Source organism: Lissotriton helveticus, chromosome 4_1 (genome assembly GCF_964261635.1).
Source record: "Lissotriton helveticus chromosome 4_1, aLisHel1.1, whole genome shotgun sequence".
Taxonomy (NCBI): Eukaryota; Metazoa; Chordata; class Amphibia; order Caudata; family Salamandridae; genus Lissotriton; species Lissotriton helveticus.
In genome coordinates this window covers 375,317,594-375,330,017 of record NC_136063.1, presented here as the reverse complement: position 1 = coordinate 375,330,017, position 12,424 = coordinate 375,317,594, and the positions used below count along the sequence as shown (strand labels likewise).

At 47.9% G+C, this 12,424-nt stretch overlaps 1 protein-coding gene across 1 annotated transcript in view; it reads right to left on the bottom strand.

Moving 5' to 3' along the window:
- Positions 1-12,424, bottom strand: part of EIF3E (eukaryotic translation initiation factor 3 subunit E) — a 284,737-nt gene that overhangs the window by 67,566 nt on the left and 204,747 nt on the right. Inside the window, exon 9 of the mRNA XM_078686880.1 lies at positions 1,030-1,131. Coding sequence (XP_078543006.1) covers positions 1,030-1,131 — 102 coding nt within the window. The remainder of the gene's footprint in view (positions 1-1,029; positions 1,132-12,424) is intronic.

Below are 12,424 nucleotides of genomic sequence, written 5' to 3'. Positions count from 1 at the left end.
TCCCTCTCTCTTCATTCTCCAGCCACATGGGTTCCACCTGCAGGGTCCCTCGTTGGGGGTGGAGAAAGTTCCCCTTCTTTGTTCTTCTGTCCCCTCTGGTGTTTTTCTCGCTTATCTTCTGGTTTTCTAAGGGTTCTTTTGGAGCTGGAAATATGTTTCCGGACCCAACCACTAGAAGGATTCATGCTGCAAAACCATATTATTTGGATGAAGCTGTAAGAATTTCTTATCTCAGGAAAAGGGTACCCTTCTTATCACGGGGAAAGGAACAATCTCAACATGCTCTTGTGAAGAGACATATTGCTTGTATGGTCCAATCTTTGAGCAGCAATAAAATTGATTTATGCTTACAACTAAGCAGTCAGCTCTGGGAATATTCAAGCGCGTTAGTGCTTGCCTCAAAAATGCATCTTGAAGATTTTAAGTTAGGCTGCATGGTAACATGGCTGGGAAAAATGAGAACCTATATTTGGGAACAAAATGTGTACATGAATGTAAACTCAGACAGCTCATCTGCAGAATAGCTACCTTTAAAGGAATGGAAACCCAGAAAGGTATGAAATAAGGTTGACATCTGCAAGTGTCAGCTAGAGAACCCAACCAGCTACACTGATCTGGTTGTTCACTCTCTTGAAATGCCTGAATGGGCTAGCAGAACATCGCCAGAACCTGGTTAAGTGAAATACCATTCAACTCCTCCTCCACACCCTGCGGGAACCTTTTCTAATGCTAACTGGTTTTTTGGATAGCACTGGATAGCTAATTTTTGCTGTATCTAACAGGTGTTTATAATAACCAAATAAGTGCAGACCAATAGTTTTAGGTAGGCAGTTGACAGTTATTTCGGGTGTCTGGCCAAGTATGGTAGCATTGGTGCAAGGTCCGTCAGAGAAGAAAACCGAGGCTGATCAACTCACTGTGTTGTATGGGGCAATGCCCAAATTGATCCACTTTCCAAATCAGCAGGAGTGAACATTATAACACAAATTGTCCTATCAAACACAAATTAAAAGCAATATTGTAACTTACTGATTCACATTCCCTTAGTTTTTTCTGAGCACCATCAAAATCAAAGTTAACATACAGGCATTCCACAAACTCTGTAATGGGGTCCTTGTATGTATAAGACTCCTGAAAAAAATGGGAGGAAATCAAATTATTAACATTACAGAAATCCCATTTCTAGAAAGCATTATGTTTTTAACAGAAAATGTACTTTGAGCCTATAATTAGTTATCTTGAGCCCCCCGTCCTCTGGGGAAAAAGATTCAAAATTAGGAAGACATAGAATACAGACCATTATCTGTAAATAATGGGGATGCTTTTCAGAGGGTTACGAGTGACATTGTAGGAAGCTGGCTTGGTTTATACTATACCACAGTTAGGTATAGTGTGCACCGAGTCCAGTGGATCCCCGGAGGAAGTAGATAATACCTTACTCTCTTTTATGGTAGTGTGGTTTAGCACTCAGGCCTATCAGAGGGTAGTGTTAAGCATTTGTTGTACACGCTCAGGCAGGAAATGATGTCATACACTCCAAGACTGAATCTAGACCAATTGTGTGTATAAAAAGTTGTTACTTGTAAGCGCTTAAGAATACTGACAATTACTTTAAGATTACTGTTTAGTTACTTTTCAGTTACTTTTCTGATTTGGAACAAAACAAACTAATCACGCAGTTTGAGCAGTGCAGGACATTAGCAAGCAGGGTAACTCTTTGGCAGATACTAAGTTACTTTGTTGTGGTACAAAAACAAGTTCAACACAGAACATTTTTCTGAGAAAACCCCACCATACAATCCTATGGAGAGAAGCATTTGCAATGCAATAGGTTTCACATTAGTTAAATGCAGAGGTATTGCCTTTGCAAATGGAAAAATAATACGGCAGGCAAACAACTTTATTTTTTACTTGATTTTTTATTCATTAACTTTTGTAGCAATGGCATGCCATTGTAACAAAAGTGAACAAATAGAAAAAAAAAGTTGGTCTGACGTATTACTTTTATATTTGCAAAGACAATAGCTGCATTTAACTAATGTGGGACATATTGCATTGCAAATGCTTGTTCCCTGAGCGACAGCACTGATATTTCCTTTTGACAACAGGGGTTTATGGACTGTGGTTAGAAAGGTTGGCATGCTACCAACATAAATGTACAATCCCTTTAAAGACTAAAGCACCTTTACAATTTGTATGACAGAATGCAATTGCAGCACATGCCCTTTAGCTGTAAAATCTTAAGCTAAGGCATGGGTGCCGCAATTGCTTCAAAAGTAAAGAAATAGAAGTAAAAAATGCATTTTTTTTTCTATTTCTTTACTTTTGAAGCAATCGCATCACCCGCGCTGAAGCATTCGCCTCACCAGCGTTTTTAGCTTAAGATGTAAAACGCTAAAGTGGGGGTGTCGCCATTGTAAAAAAAAAAAGTAAATAAATAGAATAAAAGGCATGCAGCTGCATTCGGCGATCACAAGTAACCAGAGAAAAGTGCGGCCTTCATCCCAGTTCAGGCATGCCGCGCTGGGTAATTTTTTCTTTTTTTTTTTTTAAACGTTTGTTGTGGGAGAGCGTGTCTTGCCTGTAAAAGTAAGCAGGAGAAAGACCTTTATCTAGAGTGCTTGGAGGCTGTAATTAAAACCTACCTAACAACAACACATGCAACAGGGGTTGTCCTCATTGGAAATAACAAGTAGAGAAAAAACACGGTACTAAGGAGGCACCACTAAAACTACTGACCAATGAAAAGTAACCATTTACAAATGACAGTGTCTGGCGCCAATTAAGATGGGCGGAGGTTCATGCCCATATCCTGAATACAGCAGGTCTCGAAGAGACAACACAAGCGCTGCCTAGGCAACCTAAAAAACAGAAGAGTTAGGTTTCCGGGTAAGTAAACTGCTTTGTTAACTGAGTTTTGGGAGGTAGAACCAAGGTTCAGGTTAGCACTCAAGGTGCACCACCAATGGCACTAGGGAGGCAAGGTGCAGAGTGCAGGGCACCAATGGGACTAGGGGCACCTCGGTAGGGGTCTGCTTACCGGCAGGCGACTTAGTATTGGGCGGCAAGCTCCGGAGGATAAATTAAGGGCAAAGGGAGTCCCAGGATAGCATCATGTCCACACCACCAGCGGCGCAGGGTGCTTAGGCGGTGTCAGGAGATCAATTATTATATCCCTATTTATTTTCATTTTAGTATGCATTATAGGTTTACTATGTTAAGATGCATGTTGCACCATTCATTATGCTTGGTTGCCAGGGACATTGGAATGCTCGTCTCCTGGAAGCTCCAGGCTGGACAGTTGTATCCTGTTGGTGATGATGGGAGTTGCTTTGTGAGGGACCTCTGTGGTGACTTCCAACCTGTGAGAATAAACCTACTTCTACCTTCCTCATTCCTCATGTGGACTCTACTTATTTGGACACAACATGAACACTCTCCTATAGAGGTTGTTGGTTGAGGAAAAGTCAGCAGACTAGACGAAGGGAACTAACGGCAGGAGGAGGAACTTGAAGAGTTGATGGACACCAGGATACCGTTGGATGGGCACCTCACTACTCAGGGGCTGCGGATGCAGGGGTATCTTTTCGTGTTGGGTTTTTCTCACCAATTCCAGTCGGGTGGATCCTCCAGGATGAGGTTCCAGGTGTCGAGAAGGTCAGCTGGGTTGTCCAATGCCACATCCCAAGTCTGGATCGGCAGGGGGGACCTCGCAGGGGTGTTAGGCCATTTGGACTCTGGCATTGGGCGTCAGGTGCAGAGTGGTGAGGACGCGTCTCACCACTCTGGAGTCCTTGCTTGGGTTGATGTTGGACAAATACGGTGTCCACAGGAGATCAGAGTCCAATGGGAAGGAAAGGAAGGTCAGGTCCCAGGGGTTTTTGGAGGTTGCTGGCTGCAGGACACGCCACTTTCCGCTTGCAGGGGATCCGAAGCAGGAATCAGGCGAATAGGGCTGAGGCCAAAGCAGTTCCATCCTCTTCTTCTGCAGCACGGCTCTTCGATCATCCTTGTCGAGTCGAATATGAGGTCCGGGTTCAGAGCTGGCCACTCAATGCTGTATTTAGGGGGCGTTTAAGGTGACTTGAGGTATTAGCCAATGTGCTACTACTATCCTTAGGGTGCTCACCCCACATGGGTGGGCACCATTAATCACACTGATTGGAGTGTGCCTGCCATCTGCAGGATGGTGGGCTCTGAAGTGTAGGCTTCACCTTCCCTCCCCCACCTGAGGAGTGGGGTTGGCAGAGGTGGGCACTTTTTCTGGGCTGGTTCACTTTTTCCTACCTGTCTTTCTGCCTAAAGGGGGTGCGACAGGAAGGGGGCCTGATCCTGATAACAGGCCCCGGAGTGCAGGGAAAAAATAAATAAATAAATAAATAAATAAAAAATGGACACCGGGATCAGTGCAAGTTTATTATTCTGATATGTTTAATACCAAACATCCCAGTATTTAGTAAAGCCATTATGGTGCTAGGAAACTTGTAATGACCAGTTTCCACCCCATATACTCGGGATGGTTTAACTGAGCATACTTATAATATCTAAGAATGGCCTTAGAAATTTTAGGAGCCTACCTGCTCCTGCAGATAGACCCTCACATGAGACATAGGGCCCCTGCTTTAAGGGAGACTTACCTAGGCCTCATGCAGTGCTGGGCATGCATGGCACACAGGGATGTGTGCCATGTCAAATCTTCTCTTTTAGCTGCACCAAAACACAGGCTGCAATGGCAGTGGTGCATGTTTGTGGTGAGAGGTCTCTGAGGGTGGCAGAATACATGCTGCAGCCAGAGGCCTTTCCTAGGCTACGCTGCCCTTGGTATAATAGCTGCCCTTTACAATGGTACAGTTTAGGGAAACAAACACAGGCCCTGGGATTCTGATTGGCAGGGACCAAGGGCACACTCAGTCAAATTGCATCAGGTATCTGTCAAAATGTTAGGGGGCAATCATGCAGAAAGGGTCTTCATACAGACATCAAAAAGACAACTAGAGCGAAGCTCCAGTGTATGTGTCACTCATAGCCCAGATATGACCTTCTTAGTTTGATACTCCAATTTTACACAGGATGATCTATGGGGGTGATCGTCCCCATAGGAAAGAAAGGAAGAAATCCTTTCAGGGACAAGAATACTCACCCACCTTGGGGGTATGCTTCATCATTGGATTCTGTTCCCACAACAGGCAGGCAGTGCAATGTTTAGGTGGGCCCCTAAGCAGAAGCTCTTTAGTCAGGATCTTTTCACTGCCTGTGCTAACTGCTTATCGGTCAGTGATAATAGTGGGCGCTGTGTCAAATAGATTAGAAGACTAGAATGGTCTATAGCTCCCTATAGGATTTTAGACATTTAGTTCTGGGAACTAATGATCGATGGCAAGATTAAAAACACCGTGGACCAGTTAAATCAGAGGTGTTCTGTGTTCCTTCTGGTTAGAAATGGGGGTCTCTAGTTGGCAATGGTTTGCACCTTTGTCCAATGTGGGGCCCTACTTCCTAGTCCGGATAAGCGGGATACACTAGTGAAATAACCCCTGATCACCCCCATTCTCACTTGGCACGAGCAGTCACACCTATCTCAGAGGCAAAGCATGTTCACATAACCAACAGTAATATAGTGAAAACAATACAAAATGACACCACACCAGTTTAAAAAATATCCAATACTTTATATTTTCAAAACAAGACCAAAAACGATCAAAACAGTACTTAAAAATATGCACTTTGCAAGAATAACCTTAAAAATTCTGTTCCTTGAAGTCTGTAGCTTGGTCCGGTGCTACCGCAGAGCGGAGAACAGAATCCAACAGTTCCATCCGACCATGTCGGTCGTGGTGTCAGAAAACTTGTTAACAGTACCTTTTCACTGCGGCGATTCATGTTGGTGTGGGCCAATCATTGCATCCATCGCGGTTGCGATGCGTAGCGGGGCAGCGCCCTCAAGGCGCGGTGCAGGCAGGGACTCGGTGACGGTCGTCCAGCGTCGTTGGCGAAACCAGTGTTGCGGTGCAGAGTGAAGGCAGTGCTCAATGCAGTGCTGACAGATCGCGGTGCAGGCGACAGAGCCAGAAGCTGGGAGCTGGCGTCGGTCGGTCTGGACAGCGGTGTGAATCGGGTCGGTGTGCCGTGAGACTTACAAGTGGTGCTCCCAGGCCACAGTGAGGTCACGGGTGTCAAGTCAGCAAGCAGCGACTGTGTCAATGACACCAGGGTGGCGAAATGAAGCGAGGCTGTGCAGAGTGCAGTGCACACAGGTCACAGTGCAAGCAGCGGCTCGGTGGCGGCAGCAGAGGTCTTCGGTGAGACCAGGGCTGCGGTACGAGATGCGACTGTGCCCTTTGCGGTGCCCTCAGAACACACAGCCAGCTACGGAGTCTGTGATGGCGTTGGCTTCATTCCCCCCTCTATGGCAACTAAAAACACGGTTCCAGAGGCAGTACCCAGAGGTCGGTGAAGTCTTAGCGGTCCCTGAGACTTCAGAACAGGAGGCAAGCTCTATTTGGAGATGTGTGGCTCAAGGGTTAGAGCGGCAGACCCTGATGCAGAGGTCTGGCCCGGACCAGGGTTCAATTCCCGCCTCGGCGGGTCTTGGGCTCAATTTCCTCGGACCTGATAATTCTCGCCGCCTAATCTAATCATGGGTCCCACTCTGCAACTCTGGGCAATAGCTTGCTTAATCTCCACAACGGCCCCAACAGCGCTGGGATGCCTGGCTTCACCTCGGAGGTGCCCACGAGTGGGCATTTCACAGGGAAAAGCCAGGAAGGGTTCCACAGCGGTATGCGTACAGCGCCAAGACACCAGGGTATAAGTGCGCTATACAAGTACGAATTCATTTAATTTCATTTCATATTTCAAGCCCTCAGCACAAGTAAAGAAAGTTCAGTCCAGTCCTTTCACTGCCCACGGCAGAAGCAGCAACTGCAGGCCAACCTAGCAAAGCACTAACACAGCAAAGAGGCAGATCTCCTCCTGGCAGTTCTTCCAGCTCTTCTTGGCAGGTTCCTAGATTCCTTTGAGTTCGCTGAAGTCTTTTATCTCCCTGAGACTTCCAACAGGAGGCAAGCTTTACTTCAAGCCTTTGGAGAAACCTCTAACAGCAGAATGATGAAAGTACAGTCCAGTCCTTTTACTGCCCAAGACAGAAGCAATACAAAAGGGGATGATGGACGGAGGGTTTGAACAAATCAAACACTCACCCCCAGTCAACTGATCTGGGTTTAATCCATCACCATTCTTCAGTTCACTCAGCCACCCCAGTTCAGACATGGCTATATGCAAATCAGTCTGACCCTGTGCCTTATGGGAACAGTCCAGCCCGAACTGCCAAGCCTTATCTTCCCTGGACCGGAAACAAGCATCCTGGGACCGGTTTCGGATTCATAATCCTCATCAGCCAGGCTATCTTGAATCCAGTGGCCAAGTGAACAAGGGACTCACGTCTGAGTATACCCTGCCACACTTAGGGTGAACAAAGCGATACGTCCATCACCACCCCCTTTTTGTACCGCTTTTGGCCTCCATAAGTGTGGCAGGGTATGCTCAGACGTGAGTCCCTTGCTCACTTTGCCACTGGATTCAAGCAAGCCGGGCTGAAGACGGCTGGAATGCCAGAAACCGGTCCTCGGAAGCTTGTTTCCGGTCCGGGGAAGGCATGGCTTGGCAGTTGGGGCTGGACTGTTCCCATGAGGCACAGGGTCAGACTCATTTGCATATAGCCATGTCTGAACTGGGGTGGCAGAGTGGGCTAAAGAACGGTGATGGATCAAACCCAGATCTTTTGACTGGGTGTGAGTGTTTGATTGGTTCTGATGCTCCGTCCATCACCACCCCCTTTTTGTACCGCCCAAGACAGAAGCAGCAAGCATCAGGCCAAGTCAGAAGCCGCAAGCAGCAGAGCAACACAGCAAAGCACACAGCAAAGTGGCAGTTCCTCCTGACCGCATTTCCAGCTCTTCTTCCAGGCATGTTCCTTAGTTCAGCAGTAATCTAAAGTTCTGGGCCCCAATACTTATACAGCAAACTCATTTGTTTGCTTGGTGCGGAGAGGCTCTGTGCTTAGTCCAAACCAGTTTAGTCCTCTCTGGCCCATCTTCCCGGCAGGAGGAGTAGACGGGCCTATTCAGGTGCAAGGGAAATCTCCTCCCACCATGCAGACCAGTCCCATTCAGGTGCTGGTGATAACTCCTCCCACTACTCGGATTGCAGCCCAGGTCTATTCAGCCCAGCCCCACCCGACTCATTCAGGAAAGGCAGGACACCAACTTTACATGCTCCGTTCCAGAGGCCTTCTGCGAGAACGCACACCCACAGCCCTGTCACTCCAAAGCCAGACAGTAAATCAACAAACCAGCAGAGGTGCACAGGATGGCTAAGCAAGAAAATCCCCACTTTCTAAAAGTGGCATTTTCAAACAGAATATAAAAATATTTTTTTCTAAAAGATGCATTTTTATATTTTGAGTTCAGGCATACTAAACTTCATCTTTCTATCTTGTCCAAATGGGAAGTTATAGTTATAAGAAGTTATAAATAAACTGCCATTCTATCCTATGGGACAGATCGCCTTTCAACAGTAAAATACTTAATACACTGTATTTCACTATCAGGACATGTCGCACACTTGTCCTGCCTTTCACATACACTGCACCCTGCCCAGGGGCAACCTTGGGCCTACCTTAGGGGTGTCTTACATGTATGAAAAGGGAAGATTAGGGCCTGGCAAGTGGGTGCACTTGCCAGGTCGACACGGCAGTTACAAACGGCGTGCAGACTCTGCACTTGCAGGTCTGAGTTACATTTACAGGCTGCTCATGCGGGTGGCACAATCAGTGCTGCGGGCCCATTAGAACTGAGGTGGCGAAGTGCGCTAAAGAATAAGGATGGCTTCAACCCAGATATGTGACTGGGGGTGAGCGTCTGAAAAGTTTCAGCACTCCGTCCATCGTCATCTTATGTTTGCTTTGTTCACCCTAAGTAGGCAAGGCATGCCCAGACATGGGTCCCTTGCTCACTTTGCTACTGGATTCAAGCTAGCCTGGCTGATATGGGGCGTTACCCTGAAACTGGCCCAAGACTGCTGGTTTCCAGTTCAGGGCAGACCTGGCTTGGCAGTTCGGGCTGGACTATACCCATGAGGCACAGGGTCAAGACTGATTTGCAAATAGCTGGGTCTGAACTGAGGTGACTAAGTGAGCTAAAGAACGATGATGGATTCAACCCCGATCTGTGACTGGGGGTGAGCGTCTGAAAAGTTTCAACACTCCGTCCATCGTCATCATGTGTTTGCAGGCCCACTAGCAGCACTTGATTTACAGGCCCTGGGCACACACAGTGCACTATACTAGGGACTTAAATCAACTAAGCCAATCATGGAATCACCAATCCATAAACACAATTTACAAGGAGAGCATATGCACTTTAGCACTGAATAGCATTGGTAAAGTGCCCAGAGTCCTAATAACAAAAACAGGAGGCCAAAAAGCAAACCGTTTGGAGTTAAACCCGCTGAAAAAGCCAAGTCTAATACCTCTCCTCCATCAGCCAGTCGTAAGATGGGGACATGGAGGGAGCGGTAGTCTTGAAGGGGAGGCAGTAGCTCCTTCGGACGATCTGCAAAAATCACCTGTTCGATGTGAGGGACTACCAGTGGTGGAGGTGATGCAGGATTCTGCCACCCACTGGACGTCCATGCTCGAAAAGGGCAAGATTATGAAGGTTTGGTGGCTGCAGCTGCTGGGTGGGTGGTGGTTGGACCAGATAACAGCTACCAGACCCACACCCCTGTCCATGCAGAGGACGAGAAGCTTGTGCGGCTTGGTGGCTGTGAGGGTGTGCACGGTTGCCGCGAAAGGCAAACTGGGGATGATGTGGGACAGCCAAGAGGCCAAAGGACTTGGCAGTACCTGTGAGTTCTGAGTGCACTCCTGCGCAGAGTCTGCCTGGTCTCCGAAGAGACGGGTGCCATCGAAGGACATGTCCATGAGGGAAGCCTGGACATCCCCCAAAAAGCCAGACATTCTCAGCCAGGCATGACATCTGAGGACCACGGTAGGGAAAATAATCTGCATAGCGAGTCGGTCAAGGCTGGACTGGGAACGGAAACCTTCCCTGGCAATGGAGTCTGACTGGATGCAGGGGAGGTGGGGCATCGAGGGTGGGTACACGTGGTAAACACTGCAGCTGCTTTTGTTACATGGGTCAGATATTGCAGCTATGCTGCAAAACCTGCTCCCGGTAACAAAAATCCTCCACCCCCCCCGGTCCAAAAACAGCCTCCAACCTGGCTGGCCATCAGCAAAACGCATGGTGCCGGCTAAAGCCAGTGCAGCCTTGGAGTTGGTCATGTCTAATGCACAGTGTATACTGAACTTCGCTGCGCCTCAGTCTGTGACTGCTTGGGAGAGAATGACCCCTTGTGGTAGCATGTGCGCAATTGTTTCCCACAGCATGTGGGAGTATTGGCTTAATAAGCATGCAGTGTTCAATTATCGCAATGCAAGGAAGGCAGAAGAAAACCTTCTTTCCCAAGCGGTGCATCCTCTTGGATTCCCTGTTCGGGGAGTGGCAGGGAACGCACCATGGGAAGTGGAAGCTTGGACCACCAAGCTCTCAGAGGTAGGGTGGGAAGTGAGGAAGTTTGGGTCGCCCATTCATAGGAACCCCTCAGCTAGGTTTAGACCAGGTCCCCAGAACAGCATTGTTGAGGGCTTCGTTGAATGGGAGAAGGGGTTCCGAGGAGGAGCCTCCTGGTTGCAGCACCTTTCAGGATCTTGGTCTTGACTGCTACAGAAGGCAACTGAAGGTTGAGGACAAGTCAGCCGTCCTCTGCACCACCTTTGCATATGTGGCTCTTTCCTCTGCAACCATGGTAGCTGGATAAAGTATGCCGGTATCTGGAGACTTATCCAGTCTGCTGCCATCACCCAGTTCCTCACACCAGTCCATATCCTGATAAGGCTGGTATTCTAAAAGGTCCAGCAACACCACCCATTCCTCCAAAAGATCAAAATGGGGCTGGTGTGGCTGGGAGCATTGGCACCGCCGTAGACTGTAGTGGCACGGCAGGCATTGGCCCGGATTCATGTGGAGCCATCAGAGCTGGGGCAGGAGTCTTGCCCATGTAGAAGCAACCAGGATCATTGTGAGTGACTGTTGGCGTAGTTTGCGTGCCACCAGCGGAATCAGTGGGGCTGGTGGAAAAGCGTACGCAAATCTGCCTGACCAGTTCATCCATATCGCATTGCCTTGTGACAACGGGTGTGGGAAACTGGCGGCAAAGTACTGGTATTTTGAGTTTTCTTTTGTGGCAAACAGATCTATCTCTGGATTCCCCCATTTTTGGAAGAATGGTTGGAGAACTTGAGGGTGAATCTACCATTCGTGCAGCTGTTAGCCGTGTCTGCTTAACAGATCTGCCATTTGATTGTCTTTCCCTGGTAGGTGTTCTGTGAGGAGAAAAATGTTTTTGGGAATTGCCCACCTCCGTATGCTCTGTGCTAGGTGAGACAGCTGTGGAGTGTGTCCCTCCTTGTTTCTGGAAGTAGTACATGGCTGTCATGTTGTCCGTCCGGATCGACACAGCCTTGTTACACAAGTATTTCTGGAATGCTATCAGTGCCAGAAATACTGCTAGCAACTCTGAGTGGTTGATATGCAATGTCTTCCGTTTCATTGTCCAGAGCCCTTGGACTGTGTATTGAAGTAGGTGGGCTCCCCAACCTGTCAGTGATGCGTCTGCTGCAAATACTACTTGTGGAACCGGCTCTTGGAACAGTCACCCCTTGGAAAGGTTTTGTGGGTTCCACCACTGCAGAGAGTTGTAAGCGCGACTGTCTACCAACACTGGGTCTTTTAGTTGTCCTTGAGCTTGGTTCCACTGCCGTGCTAGGCATTCTTGCAATGGGCGTATTTGAAATCGGGTATGAGGGACAATGAATATGCAGGAGGCCATCATGCCTATGAGCTGCATGATTACTCGAGCTGGCAGAGAGTGCTGTGGCTGAAACCTTTGGATGAGAGTCTGCATGTTGGCTATTCTGACTGGATTTGGATATGCCTTTGCCACTGAGGTATCTATTGTAGCTCCCAGATATTGCTGTATGTGGGAGGGTTGTAGATGTGATTTTGGGTAATTTATGGAAAAACTCAGATGGTGCAGCAGCTGGATTGTTTGAGACGTATGGCTTGCACACTGCGCGTACGAGTTGGCCTTTATGAGCCAATAGTCTAGGTATGGAAACACGTGGATGTGTTGTCTTCTGAGGTGTGCTGCTACTACTGCTAGACATTTTGTGAAAACTCTTGGGGCTGTAGTTACCCCGAAGGGGAGAACTTTGAATTGATAATGTTGACCTTCTATTGTGAACCCGACATATTTCCTGTGAGCTGGATGTATAGGTATGTGAAAATATGCATCTTTGAGG